Source organism: Lycorma delicatula, chromosome 4 (genome assembly GCF_047948215.1).
Source record: "Lycorma delicatula isolate Av1 chromosome 4, ASM4794821v1, whole genome shotgun sequence".
NCBI classification, from domain to species: Eukaryota; Metazoa; Arthropoda; class Insecta; order Hemiptera; family Fulgoridae; genus Lycorma; species Lycorma delicatula.
This window is the reverse complement of record NC_134458.1, coordinates 47,236,976-47,253,230: the sequence shown is the minus strand read 5'-3', so window position 1 is coordinate 47,253,230 and position 16,255 is coordinate 47,236,976. Positions and strand designations below refer to the sequence as shown.

Genomic DNA, 16,255 nt, shown 5'->3' with positions numbered 1-16,255 from the left:
AATTTACATAATTTTTTTACAACTGCTTTATTTTATTTTATTATTTTTTACCAGATTGTCTTTCCAGAATGACCTTTTTCATGGTGATAATTATGATAAGATATCTCCTGTTTGAATAAAGTACACCATGCAATTTTACTGCATGCTGTTGCATCAAAGTAAAGCACTGTTTAACTTTGGTGATGGGAAGGAACCAGTTTATTAAGCATAACATAGGCATTCATACTTTTCCTTAAGAATTCAATTTTCAAAATGCTACTCCCAGAGATGTCCGAGAAGTAATGAAATCATTAGTTAGTAAGGGATACAGTTTACCATCATATCCAATACTGAAAAATGAATTATTATTATATGTTAACATATTCTTAGAATCTATAAGCAGTTAATTGAAAAAGAATTCTATATTTATAAAAATGATAAATTTCAAAACTGATTTTTTTCAAAAATGAATCTTACAATTAATTAAATTTTAATATGTTTATTTTGCATGAAATATTGATTTTTGCTAATATTTATGAGACCTGGGAGCAATTTTAATAAAAATTAAGTTTACATCACCAGCTGTCATTTTAGAAATATTGGTTGAAAAGGCCTAAACCTGATGCAATGTCAAGTTTTTACTACAATACAAAGAAAAATTATTAAAAGTTTTTGATGATTACAGAACTTAAAACATTCTTGAGTTTTACCTAAAAAGGTTGAGAAAGATCCAAGAGAGATGCCTAGGATTCAGTGATGGATGAAATGTAGAAAGGATGTGACAAAAAGGAAAATGGTTTATAAGTGTCAATGGAGTGCACAAACCTAACAATACCTCATATACATTCACTTGAATGAAGAGGAATTGAGGAACAACTTGGTGATAATTTTTACCTAATTTTTAGACAAAACAACTAACTTTTTAAAACAACTTAAAACGTTTTACACATAAATGTAATTAAAATACACATCATAATATCAAAGAAACAATAAATAATATAATTACTTTCTACGAATTGAGAAATAAATGCAGTACCTTTAAAGCAAATAAATAATTAATTAATCCATTCCTTACAAAATTTAGTTGCCCCAAAACTAGCTCAATAATAAATGGTAAATGTTAATTAAATTAAATTATTTTTCTTTCATCAAATATTTTAAACCAGTGATTCCCAAAGTGTGCCCTTCAGCATCCTGGGGAGCCGCAACTTTCTCAAAGGGGTACTGCAAAACATTACACAATTTCATAATTTTATTTCTATTTCCAATTCAGCATCATAGGATGCGACATCTAGTGGAGGTAGAAATCACATTTTTTTGTGATCTAAAATTCATTTTATTTCATTTTACCTACCCTTTTAAAAAATGATTGGCTATTTCACAAAGTGTACTCGTTAGAATTTGACAGACTGCTTTGAGAAAATCTGGATTTAGCAAGAGTGCCGAGAATCAAAAAAGTTTGAGAACCAATGTTTTAAATGATATCAACGTACAAAAATATTTACTTACGATAAAAAAACTAGCCTTTTGAACATAAATGATGTCTATTATTTATTAAAGATCTTTTTTTACTTTATTAAAGATTTTAAGCATCTTAATTTTACAGACGGTATCAAAATATTTTGAAATATTTAGTTAAAGGAATCCATTAAAAAACTGTAAAGGATAAATACAGTCAAGGAACTTGGTACTGTAATGATGATGATGATGAGCTCACACATATGGCTTGTGGAAACTGTGAAACAAAACTAATCAGATGCTGGGTTTTACTTTCAGAAGTTTTCTCAATTTAGTCCCTTAGTTAAAAGTTTGCTTAAATTTATAGAATATGGATTTTATATATTATTGTGAGTAAACATGTGTTGAAATGCATTTAGAAAAATTTCCTTCAATATTTTTGTAGTAGGAGATATAAAAAGATTATGTTACAAACCAAATGCTTAAATTAAAAAAAAAAAATTTAATAAGAAAGTCCCTGAAAATGGAGTATTTCTTCAAGAAATTTAGTGAATCAATGATTCAACTATTTATCAACTAAATTAAATATTTATGTTTCATACACACACAGCATACTACTTTAAATCACACATTACAGAAGGTACAACCCAGGGACACTTCAATTCTCTTATGATGCAATGTATCTATTCAACTGTCTGATGCATCATGCAGATTCTACAACATATTATTTAATAATTTTTGTTTAAAGCTGCTATTAAAAAAAGTCACCTTTGTGCATACAGTCTACTGTTTATATATTTCTATAATTTTTTTTTCTTCTTATGTTATCATCTTCATTTATACTTATATTTTCTGAAAGAGTAGTTTTATTTAAATTTATGTTTTTATTTTCTTTTACATTATTTCTGTCTATCCAGAAACTAAATTAGTATTTGATAATGTGCAAGTTTTACAGAATATCCCTGTGTGTATGATTTAAATATAAATAAATAAAATACTATCCACAAAATAAAGAAGGGATTTATCATTTAAAGAATACAAAAAATAATATTAATATTTTAATACCAAGTAGTTAAATGAATAACCATAAACATGTGAGGATGTCTGAGGATAAATACCATTAGGTTATTTGAGGATAAACAAGTTCGGTAAGAGTTATTTTTTAATACTGCATTAGTTCATGAAAAAAATATTTTCAAACTTATAATAATTGTAAGTTACTTTGCGGCATTCTATATATATATGCATACAGAATATATGGGGTGTAAAAGCTAGTTTGCCTCCACCTAGTGCATCCTGAGTAACACTAAATGAGCTAGCAGATAATGGCGGTCAGACAAACCAAAAAGATAGGTTCTCCTGACCACGCAGACACAAGCCTACAGAATTAAGAACTGCAGACCATGTTGCCAGATATACCCAACTATCCTTTTGGGGAATTGCCAACAAGAAGTGTGGACCTTCGGTTCGAATTTTCTGCATAAATATAGAAAGCATAAGTTATTCTAAGAGCCAGTATTTATCAAAACTACTGAAGAACGACAATATTGATCTGGCCACAATCCAGGAAGTACATTGTAACACTGAGGAACAATTACGGAAAAGGGGCAAAATACCTGAATATGAATTACTTGGTGCCACATACCAGAATGCATACGGCGTCACTACTTACATTAGACACAATATAGAAAACGCCACTCTCATCTCTACCTCCACAGGCAATGAAATTCATAATGTTGTAGTTAAAATTGGAAGTATAACAGTGTCCAATTTCTATAAACCACCAGCTGTCTCATGGCCAACCTCAGTAATCCAAATAAAAACTCACTCTGCGGTCTAGTTGGGTGATTTTAATAGCCACCACAAGCAGTGGAAATATAGGGATTGTGATGCAAATGGTGAGGCTTTGGTGAGATAGGCTGAGAATGAGAATCTTAGTCTTGTCTTTGATGCTAAAGACCGATTTACTTTTAAATCAGCGGTTTGGCGGCGGGAGTATAACCCAGATCTATGTTTCACCTCAACTGACAGCAAAAGTCGGCTGCTGCTAGACACCCGAAAAGTTCTCTGCAACTTTCCCCACAGCCAGCACCGTCTAGTTATTATAGAGGCAGGTAGCCAAATTCCACTCATGACCTCTGTACCCTGCCCTAGATGGAACTTCAAAAAGGCTAATTGGGAAAATTTTTCTAGGGATCTGGATAAATGCCAAGGCTGGATACCACCAATCAGCAAAAACTATAGCAGATTTATTGGAGCAGTAACAAGTACATTCCTAGAGAGTTTTGCAGAGAATACATCCCAGAGTGGTCCAAAAACAGCAAAGATCTCTACCGAAACTTCCTTGAGATGGGCAATCAAGAGGTGGCAGATGAGCTTCTCCATAGCCTCGATGCTGCAAGACAACAGACATGGTTAGAAATGGTGGGAAGCCTGAACCTTCAGACCTCGAGTCATCATGCATGGACTCGGCTAAGAAAATTAGGAAGCGGAGTTCCTATTCAGAGACAGAAAGCAAATGTCACCCCAAACACCATAGTATCCCACATAGTGGCAACGTCCAGAGCTCCAAGAGACAGGGCACACACAATTGAGATAAAACATGAACTCAGAAACTTGAGGAGAGAGGCGAGGGAAACTGAGTACGATCACCCTTTTACACTTGAAGAGATTGAGTCAGCGCTCAAAGATATTGCTTCAGGATTCAATGGCATCAATCCGGAATTCCTATTAAACTGCGGAAAATACTCAAAACTTTGGCTGGCCAGATTCCTCACTGATATAATGCAGACTGGTAGCGTACCCAGAGAGTTCAAACAATCAAAGGTGGTAGCCATCTTAAAACCAGGGAAACCAGCAAACTTACCTAAGAGCTACAGGTCTATAGCATTGCTATCAGTGAGATAGAAATTACTAGAAAGGCTTATCTACAACAGAATCTGTCAGAGAATATTTGATGTTATACTGACTGAACAAGCAGGCTTTAGGCCAAAACGAAGTTTTACTGACTAAGTTCTCTCGCTCACAATGTACATTGAAATGGGGTTCCAAAGAAATCTTAAAACCTCTGCTGCATTCATTGATTTATCAGCCGCTTACGACACTGTCCAGAGAGAAGGCATGGTTTGTAAGGTCTTCTGTGTAATCCCATGCAAATTAACAGCTAGTCTGCTTAATAACATGCTAAATGACAGAATGCTGCAAGTTATCATGGGATCCAATGTAAACTCACCAAGAAAACTCAAGAATGGCCTGCCAGAAGGGTCGGTGCTTGCGCCTTTCCTTTTCAGCCTCTATGTTGCAGACATGTCAGAGATAAGATCTAAAAGACACAGCTATGCCGATGACTGTGTGCTACCAACAAAATGTAGATCATTCGAAGAGTCAGAGGAGGTCCTGATGGTCGACCTGGAGAAACTGGGAAGGTACTTCCTAAGATGGTGCCTCCAACCAAATACTAGTAAAACAGAGGTGTCATGCTTCCATCTAAATAACAAGTTTGCTAATAGGGAGTTTAACATTCTGTTTGAGAATACATGGCTCTTTCACAATAAGACACCAAAAATACCTAGGCATGACACTTGATAGAATGCTTTCATTTAAGGAGCAACTAATGAAAACTGCAGTGAAACTGAAAACAAGAAACAACATTATACATAAGCTTTGTAGAACAACATGGGGAACATCGGCTTCCACTTTGCACACATCGGCTCTGAGCCTCATCTTCTCGGCTGCAGAATATTTTACGCCAGTGTGGCTAATGGCTCCTAGTATTGAGCCACATACCAACCCCAAATCTGCGCCATATGAACGCTCTTACAAGAAGATTATGGACAATCGAAACCTACCAATACATGAGGGCATTGAGGATGCCAATCATGGTTGCCTTCGATCTAGAAAGCCATCTATCAGAACAGCAATTGCTGCCACAGAAAAAGAATTCAACCTGACTGACGCCTGGCATCAAGAATGGACCACAATGCAGAATAACCAAATTCCACGTATTACTCAAAAGCCACTGGGTTTTGACTTGCCACGTAAGACATGGTGGTCAACATTAAACAAAATATGAACTCAGTATGGTAGGTGTGCCTATTTCCTGTATAAATGAGGTAAAACACCAATGCCCCTTTGCGAGTGGGGTGAAAATCAAACTGTTAAACACATCACAGAAGTTTACGCTAGGACAGCTTATGAAGGGACTCCTGAAGATTTCCTGATGATGACTCCAGAATCCGTAGCTTATATTAATTTGTTTGTAATTTTTGACTGTAATTGGTGTTGTGTCTTGGTGCCATATGCTAAATAAATACAAAATATATATAATAACAACAATATGTTTAGAACTAATGTGAGGAAAAAAGAAAGACCTTACAGATATGCTCCCACCACACCTCACTGCTATTAAATCGCACTGATCCAAACATTATTCATCAACACAACCTTAGACTGCAAAAACAACATATACATTATTTTTAAAAAACTGATGTTAGGAAATCGGTGTACAGACTTAAAATAGCCAATTAATATCTCAACTAACCTTCACTAACTATTAAAAGAACCTCATTTAAAATCATACAGAAAACAAGTAACTGAAATTGTACTTAGCTTGTAAAGCAAAGAATAATTTTGATGTACAAAAATTTAACCTTCCTTAAAGTGGAGATGTTATGATTGGCAATATTTTACATATTACTAATAATCTCTTATCTTAGTTTCTAAATTTTTATGTTTAATTTTTCTTCATAATCAAAATAACTTAATTAATTATTTATAATCTGAAACCCATAATGTATTTTTCAAATGATGCCATGTTATATGACAATGGGCAATTAATAATAATGGGAATAAAAACTTTTACGTATGATGCAGTAAGACATCAATCTCGGAATCATTCAATTTGTCTACTTCATGAAAAAAATCAAATCTAATTTTCAATTTTTGTAAATAAAACACTATACTTTATGGAACAAAAAATAATAAAATTACTGTAAAAATAACCAAATCAACAGCCTAAATAAAATTTTTATTTGTAAAATCAACTTTTCGATATTTAATGAATAACATACTAACATATGTATAAAATGCACATGTATCATAAATATATGCATAAAATTAATGAAATGTTAAACACAACTACCATCAAGATAGTAAAATAATGATTCTATCTAGATAATAATTTCATTGTTACTCACAAAATCACCAATCTCATTTTTTTAAATATACACATGTTAATTTGACAAAAAACCTCTTCAGAAGTAAGACTGCAACCAATACATAAATTATGAGATCATAGAGATGTACTAACATGCAACTCTTCTATAACATTTTGCCCTGCACTTTTAAGTAAATCAGTAAAAGTTAATTTGAAAAGAAAAATATGAAAAAAGTTATTCCAATGTACAATTTCAATTCTGCATTCAGTTATTAAAGGTTCATTAGGAGAATATTACCTGTGGTGATGATTTTTCTAAAGATAAAAGAAACTTTGCCTTTTCTAACTGAAAAATCAATAAATATGAAATAACCTGAATTTTGTGTGAATTTATTTGGTAGTCCACTAAAAATGGCCGATTTGGAAGTCATGAATTAAAATTTTATTACCCTAAGTTTTATTGTTGATACGGATAAAAAATGACATACTGTGTTAAAATCCCCTCCCCACAAAACGACAACAAAATAAACTTGTTACATCATTCCCATGGGGGATGAAAAACCTTTCTCTGCTAATATCTTGAAAAACTATCGTGAAAAAACAAGAAGAGCAAAAATTAAAAATTTCATGAGATTTCTGTTATATGAAATGTGTTGTATTTAGGAAAGTAAAGTTTACAAAAAGCCACCATGTATAATTTCTTCTCATAAACACACAGGAACCATATAATTGAACACTGTAATCAACAGAACTCACATTTATTATAATTTAAAGAGTCCGATATTTTTATAACTTCTTCACCATCCCCTTCTCTTCCCTTTTGATGCTCTTCATATCTACATTAGGGAATCTACTATAACCACAATTCTTTTATCCCAAGACCAGGAGCAAATATTTAGATTAATTTTTAAAGATAACAACCATACCTTTACCTTTTATTTTTTTTAATATTGCCTTTAACTGTTGTACCAATCCTTTGTTATTTAAGAGAGTACTAAAGCAATTTAATTTAAATTTCACTGCTTTTTAGTTAAGTTCCTCTAAAAACTAAGCGAAAACTGTAAAAAATCTGTCAGTGAAAATGATTGTATCATATTTCCAGTGGACTTCACAGGAACAGAAACAAATGGAAAATTATCCTTCATACAAAACATAAAGACCAGACACTGCAAGATATTCCCTTGCCAGATAGTGCCAAATTTAGTAACCATACACTAACATTCTCTTAAACACATGTTCATTCTATTAATGATTAGTTTGATTGCAGGCTTTGAGTCAATAAGATACTTTATAAAATCAAGCAACATATATTTTTAAATTTTCGAGTGACTGTTTTTACAGTGAGTAGCTTCATTAAAATTTGTTGTGATATTTCAAGTGACAGTTTTAACAAGAAAAAACTGCACACCTTCTGCTGCAGCACAATCTTCAAAAGTCAGTTAAAGAACCATCCATATAGATGTGAAGCCAGTTGTTTTTACTGAAGTTCTGGTCAAGTGTATTAGAAGTTAGACATTTCAGAACCATATGATTGTAATTTATTTTCTATAGGCTGTTAAAAATCTAGAGAACAGTTAATACTGAAAGATTCAAAGGGAATTAATTTTGCAGGATTATATTTATATATTATTATGGAATTGAAACCATTTTTTTATAAATATTAATTTTGAAATTGTTGTTAAGATAAATATTACTATTATCTTTTCTGCTAAGATCCCTACAGTTTCTATGTTTAGTACTACTTACCTTTCTTACATTCATTCTTTTATCACTTGCTGACACATTTCTGAACCACTCCATTGTCAAAACTTATTGTACTGGTACTTTTAAATTTCTGTTAAGCTTTATACAGCATTTAGTCAATGCCCCTCCCTATATTTGACATCAATAAAAGATAAGCATGAACTTTGTGATGTGCCCTGAATAAGGTTTTTTCTATGGTTTTCCTTGGTCCTTGTAAGGAAAATATGTGACACGTTTATTTACAAAGTTAGTTACTTTTATTATTTACAAAGTAGCACAATTACCCATTTCTGGCATGACAAAAACAATATATCAATATAAATTAAAAAATTATTTAATTCAATTACTTATATATATTTTTTTCAAAATTTAAGGTACATTTAATTCCATCATAAAACTAAATTTTCTTAATTAAAGCTATGGACCAAGAAGAAGTAGAATACTTTTTTTTATAGGTCAGATTAATTATATTTAATCAATCCACAAACCAATGACCACTTCCTGGTCAATTTCATTAAATAAAAGCACTGTTTCCAAAGTGATTTATTTAAAAAAAATAAATATTCATTTGATATATCTTGAAGAATTACCAGTTCTAAATAAAAATTATTCAACCAATATCAGACAAGTATATTTCCTATTATACAAATAACACACCAAACAATTTGCAAGTTATTTTTGTGTAACATAATTTTTTTAACAAAACCAAAGAACCTACAGAATTTATTGTTCTCTACAGTAGATGACAGAATTCAGAGGGTGAACAAATTTTATTCTATAACATTTCAACTGGAATCCTTTTTAAACTAGAAGATGAATACTAAAGGCTCAAAAACAAAAATAATGCAACTGCAATAAAACTAACTGCTCATAAGAAAAAATAAAATAAAAGTCCCAGTATAGTACTACAAAATTTTCTCTATATAAGTTATAATACATGAAGTTTAACAAACTTAGATAAAAATCTATCTCTAACTGCTAACAAAATTAAAAAAGGAGACCACTAAAAAACACACTCTAACAAGTTTTTTTTTATTAAAAATTAATAATCTTGAGAGTATATGATACATATACATGCACACACCCTATACACACTAACATAAATATGCATACACACACACACACACACACACACATATATACATCAGTAATAAAAAAATAAATAAAATAACAGCAGCCAATGAACAAACATTAATGAATAATGCAAATGTGTAAAATAAAAGAAAAAAATGCATGCATAAAATTAATTAAAAAATGCCACCATACCTCAACCAGTTGTAAATTTCTCTGCTCTTTCTCTTTTCTTAAAGCTTCTTGTCTTTCATTCCTTTCGTGTTCCTTTATTAACCTGAAACATTCATTAAAAATAAGTAAAAAAAAATAATAAAATAAAAAAAATAAATCATATACACACAAGCAAACTACGTGGTACATACGAGTACATCTTTTTAAAACATTACTGTTGTAGATTCAGTATAGCTAAGTATTACATATGAATTTATTTGGTTGTGACTACTGGAATGATTAAAAAACAATTTTTCATTCAGAAGGAGCAGCCCAGAAAGTAAAAATTTCAGGTGAAGAGATAGCAGACATAGCTAAGAATTCAATCGTATAAATTTGTATAAGTTCATTCAACAAGTTCTGTAATTCTGGCAAACAGAAAAACAAACAAAACCCAAGATAATGGGCACACAAATTAAAATAAACAAAGTTATTGGAATAAAAAAGCTTTTTACTTCAGTTTTGTGCAAGACAAAAAATAAGATGAAAATATATATTTTACAGACAAATTTTTAATTATATAAACAGTATATAGATAACATATACAATAAAAAAATTAGATTTCTGCCTATCTGTACAAGTTATAAATCTTTGATATTTTGAGAATAACTTACCCATTCTTAAAATATTAAATACCAAAATAAAATTCAATCGATTTTCTAAATTAAATTTGCATCAACCATATATAGTATTTGTCTCTTCCAGAACATCACTAAGCCAGGGACTCAAAAAATTACAAGAAAAATAGCACGTAAAATAATAAGAAACGTAGAATAATTAATTTTTCTTTTAGCTAATTATTTTTAAATTCCTTCTAAGTCAGTCTTACAGTAAATTCTTTCCAGCGATTGAATTTTTTCTGTAATAAAATACCAATTACTCTTAATGTATTGCTTTTACTGTAACCAACTGTGCAACCAATTTAAAACAATGTACTCACCTAATCTGCTCCTTCTGACGAGCAGCTTCCTCTTTGGCCTGTCTTTTTGCTTCTTTGGCAGCAATAGCTAACTTCTCTCTTTCTAACCTCTGTTGATCATTTTCTTGTCTGAAAAAAAAAACAAATAACTTCATCAACCTGATTTCAATTGCAACTATTTTACATAAGTATTACTCAAAATAACCCCTCCAGTTCCTAGGACAGGGCATTTGCAATATGCAATGATCATGTTTATTTATTGGTGAGTGTATCTTGCAATTTATTAAGTTTGGATTTATTAAGTAAAAAATGGAAATAATTTATTATAGGAATTATTTGAGATTAAAGGGCTAAAACAGAAGTATGGGTTATTGCCAGTGCTGTTTTAAACTTGTCTTGATGTGCTTAAGAAGCTGTGTACACATTACAGATGTAATGAAGGAAAGGATAGTAATTACTGATGACTGACTTTTTACTTTATTCTTTGTATGATCAGATCAGTCTAGCCCAAGACAGGGCAAATGATCTCAGCTACATGTTTAAGTTGTTAGATAAATCACATTTTATAGCTTCTCTGAAAACAGAAATTAAAAATATGAAAAAGTGAACACTTGACTGTCAGAGGCATGTGTTGAAGACCTACCTGCGGATGAAGATTGAGAATTAATAGGGGTCTGCAAGGCAAATTATGATCGGGAATAAAAGATGATTTTAATGCTCAATCCAAAAATAATAGACATGAGAGGCATAATAATAGATGGCATTGTTATATGGGGACACACTGTTGAAGAAATCCAAGAAAAACTGAATCTTTGGAATGATAAATTGAAATTATTTGGACTAAAAATCAATAAAACCAAAACTGAAATGGTGACTAATGGTGGGAAAACACTTTGATCCAGTTGAGATAAATTTGGATCATGAAAAATTACAAACAGTACAACAGTTTTCTTACCTTGGAACCGATGTTGCAAACAAAGACCTAGACAAATATGAAGTGATCAACAGAGTTAATAAAGGTTCTAATTTCTACCACCAAGTTAAGAAGTTGGAATAGGATGAAAAGATACCTAGGAAAGTAAAAATTATAATGTTCAAGTTCTATTTTTTACCAATAATATCCTACTGTCAGCAGAAATGAAATTCCTAAGAACAATAATTCATAAAAACAAAATGTGATACACTTAAAAATGAAGATGTTAGACAAGCTAGATTCATGATAACACTGTCTGGCACAATAGAAACAGCAAGGTTGAGGTAGTTTGGCCACGTTAAAAGGATGAGTTGCAACAGAGCCTTGCAAGTATGACTGAATAACGAAATACTAGGCAAGAAAAAACTAGGAAGACCAAGGCAGAGATGGATTGACCAAATAAGCCGTGATCTCAACCTAAGGGGAACCTCAATTCCTCAAACAGAAATAGACAAAATTTACCTGGACAAAATGAAATAGAAGAGGCTACTTAACAACACCCGGGAAACTGGAGTTGTACAATGATGATGAAGGCAAACTATCTTGGAATTATATTTAGTCAAGATGGAAAAAATCCTGAGGAAATAAATATTAAAATGAATAAAAATTAAGTGGTTGTTAAGGGCCTGAACAGCAATAGGGGAGAGAAATAAAGATATAAAATATAAACAGAAAATAAAAAATAAGATAAAGAAGAAGAAACTGTCTATTTTTCATTGCACTTCCTCCAAGATAGCTCCAAGAAGTTGGTTCCAGTGGTGAATTTTATACAGTACATTATAGGTTGTGTAATCTACTAAGTGGGGGCAAAAGATTTTAATAATATAGATTAGTTTTCTTATCAAAAAAGAGACAAACCTGATTGAATTCAGTGCTTTAAGTTCTAAAAGGACTTCTTGTTCAGTCAAATGAGTGGGTTCTTCAGCTGGTCCATGAGGCTGCAAGAATTCTCCAACAAGTGCCTTTGAACTGAAGGAAAAATTCTCTCTTGTCATATCCGTCATACTGTTCTTTTCCAAATACTGTTAACAATGCATAGAAAAATATATTTACATATCACATTATAATGATTTATTGAAATAGAAATCTTAATTATTTAAAAGTCACCATTTTATTTTATTGGTCACAAACAGTACTCAAATGTTTACATGAGATAATATTCTATTTCTATTACTAACAGTAAAAGAGCATTCATATTTTAGTTAAAATAAGCACTAAAGTACCACAGATTAATGAAATAAATTCAAAGTAAAATTCATACAAAGGTAGATGATATATAGTGAAATGCAGTGGTGGATGTACCTCTGCATAGGTGTATCCACAATGTTTTTATACAGAACCAGACAATTATTTAATTACATATCATGAAGAGAGCATATATTACCCTAAGAAGTTCCGGATACTGCTTAAATCTACGACCACATGGTGAATAATAAGTTACATCTCCTCTGATAAGACCTGTTCTACTTAGACCACGAATAATTGTTTCTCTACGCCATCCGTGTTCTAATGGTACTCGTAACTCTTTTTCATCTGGAATAACCTTTCGTTTCTTTCCTGAACTGTCATTACCATCTACACCACCTGAAAAAAAAGAAAATAATAAACCTAGAATTTAATATTAAAACTATATTTCATTGAATACTGAGTAACTGTGATCAATAAACGTTTAACCATCTTTTATTGACTACCACATATTTTCCATGTAATTATCAATTAGATAACAGAATAAAGTCATTTAGATTTTTAGAACCGACAAATATACATTTTGTAATAACCACAAATACTTTTTATTTTCATTTATTAGAATAAAGGGAACAGTATTTATTTAAAAAGATAAGTGCATCTTAAAATAAAGTTATATTATTTAATTGTGGAGTCAGAATCAAATTTTATCACTATTTTCAACTATTTCCCATCACAGAGAATCAGAAGAGGAAATTTTTAAATGCTTCTCTGTAGAGTTACTTATTAGTTTGTGTACAAAACCTGATTTTCTCATAATTTTTTAACTTGTCATTTATATAAAATAAAAGTGGAACAATACTTACATAAATAATCTATATTATTATATAAAGAGGAAGAGTGTGTTTTTGTTTGGGATAAACAAAAAACTACCTGATCTCTATCACTACTAAATTTTTATCCATGTTTCTTGGCATAACTGAGAAGGTTTTTTGGATATATTTTATCTCAAAAAAAAAAAATATATATATATATGTAGTAGAGAGGAGGTTTCCCAGTGGAAGCAAACATTTAATGAATTGTGAACTGTGAGTAAGTTTGAACTGATTGATTATCAACATCTAAAAACCAATTTCTAGATATTTTGTCTCATTCTAGGTTTCAAGAGTTAAAATTGATTTTTTAATTTTCTTTTAAACCCTGTTATTTTTTTTTTTTAATTTCTCTGTTACAAATGAAGAAATCAACCTGATTTTTGGTGAGTGTAATCTTCATGTCAATAAAACCAATTTTTAGATTTTTTAAATTCAATTTTGAAAGGGAATGAAGAAAATAAACATAAAAACATTTTTAATAATAATTGTAAATTTTCTCAATCATGACTATAATAAACAAGAAATTCAGTAGATTTGGGCTTGCAAATACTCTTCAGCTAAATATTTAAAATCCATTTTCAGGTTTTTTTTAATTCAGATTTTTTTAAGGGTGCAAAGGTATATGGCGCTGTAGCTCAACCGCCACAGCCACTGCCACTGTTACTGTTACTGTATGTGTGACTGGCTACACACCTGCCTCCAGTTACTTGACTAATAAACATAAAGTAAAAAGGATTGACCGCTACAGAAAATGCAAGTAACCATAAAGTGTAGGCGAACCTGCAATAGGGAGCTAGTAGTTAATGTAGGAATTAATGTAAACCTATGCAGACAAACTCTCTAAAATCCAGCCAGGTAGTAAAAACTATATACATTACCTACTTAAATTTCATCAAATAATTTTATTTAATATATAATAAAAAAATGATTATTAAAAATGTGGCATTCAAAGTTGCTTGATGTTGTCATAACTGAGTGGCAACAAAATCCCTTAAATATTATTATAATCAACTACTGATAGACATATCTTATATATATATAAATTAATAACCCGCTGGAATACTGCACTGGAATGGTTGAAGCAGTTATGAAAGAATTTAAACTTCAACCTCCTTGAACTAATTGGTTTCATATATGCCTGGCAAAAACCACATATGTCTGAAAAATAACAATAATCTTTTGCCAGAACAAATGGCTAACATACAATTTTGACAACTAATAAAATAACTAAACAAGAAATTTAATGATATCACCTTCTTTTTTCTTTCCTTCATCACCATCTGTATCAGATTCAGTCTCTGAATTTGAATCAGTACTGACGTCAGGAGGACTACTATCTTCACTGGCATTATCTGTAACTAATGTCTTCAGGTCTTCCAAACTTCTATGGAATTTCTCTTTTTCAAACAACTGAAACAAGCAATAAAATCTGATCTCACAACGATCTGGCACCTAGAGTAATCTGATTTATGTAATAAATTACAGTTGGATGAACTCATGCTAATGTCCATCGAGTCAAAGGAAATATTCTAAATGAGTTCTTTTGAACCTTCACTTACAAAAGACAAACTATAATACTGGAACAGTAAAAATCCAAGAAAAACTAGATATAAACCTTCCTCTATCAAATAAAAAGTACTTATATAATTGAAAAACCAATAAAAGATTAAATAGAATAAGAATTAAATTCACAGAACTGATTCAGGAGAATCCATTATTCTCTATTAAATAATCACTTAAAAAGAAAATATTATGTTTTAAAATATTGTTTTAATCAGTAATTTACAAATATAATACTTACAAATTTCCTGTTTCTTTCAACATCTTCTAAACTAGTGGCTATAATGCTTGGAGATATCTGTTGTGTCTGGGATTGCTGTTGGTGCAGTAAAGGTTGTTGAATATCCAACTTTTGCTGCTGCTGTTGATGTGGTTGAAGTGGCAGCAGTGGTGGCTGTTGTTGCAGTTGTGTAGATTGCATATGTTTTTGTTGTGACTGTGTTTGAACTTGTATTTGTTGTAATGGTTCCTGATGTGATTGCATTTGTGGGTGTTGTAATTGAGTATGCTGATGTTGTAAGTGCTCTTCATTTTCTCTTCTGATTTCTCTTTCTATAAAACATTTTAAAACAATTAAAAAATCAAATGAAGTTATCATGGAAGTTTAAATTTTAATGTTAAAGTTGCTAATCATAGATATTAATACCTATTAAAGACCCTGTCATTCACGGTTATATTAATACTTGACTCAAAAGTGTTAAAAAAATCTTTCATTTCATGAGCCAGAATTAATGAACTAGTAGAATAGAATAGAATATTCTTTCTTAATTTCCATCCAGAGAATTGTAATAGATTTTTTCCCTGCTCTCCACAGAACAATTGACACAGTACTGTAGTTCACAAAAGAGAAATACTCACTTAGGTGTACTTAAGTAAGATGTCTATTTCTTTTTCCTTTAAAATAATTTCTATCTTTATAAATATTCCTTGTTTTCATTGTATTCTAAAACTATTATTGGATTAAATAAGCTTTATTAAACTACCTAATAAGTTACTAAAGGACTTACCTTCAAGAGAACTTTTGTAATTTTTTTTAAAACATCCCATCACTAATTAAATATGTTATATGAAAAATCTTCTTTTTATTAAAGCAGCAATTTATATACAGTCAAATGTTAATATGT

The 16,255-nt window shown here is 30.8% G+C and overlaps 1 protein-coding gene across 1 annotated transcript in view; it reads right to left on the bottom strand.

Annotated features, from left to right (window-relative positions):
- The window catches only part of tou (bromodomain adjacent to zinc finger domain 2B toutatis), a 539,960-nt gene that overhangs the window by 107,645 nt on the left and 416,060 nt on the right, over positions 1-16,255 (bottom strand). Inside the window, exons 14-19 of the mRNA XM_075362856.1 lie at positions 15,373-15,683; positions 14,825-14,981; positions 12,896-13,095; positions 12,370-12,533; positions 10,560-10,667; positions 9,602-9,683 (exon numbers count right to left, since the gene is read on the bottom strand). Coding sequence (XP_075218971.1) covers positions 9,602-9,683; positions 10,560-10,667; positions 12,370-12,533; positions 12,896-13,095; positions 14,825-14,981; positions 15,373-15,683 — 1,022 coding nt within the window. The remainder of the gene's footprint in view (positions 1-9,601; positions 9,684-10,559; positions 10,668-12,369; positions 12,534-12,895; positions 13,096-14,824; positions 14,982-15,372; positions 15,684-16,255) is intronic.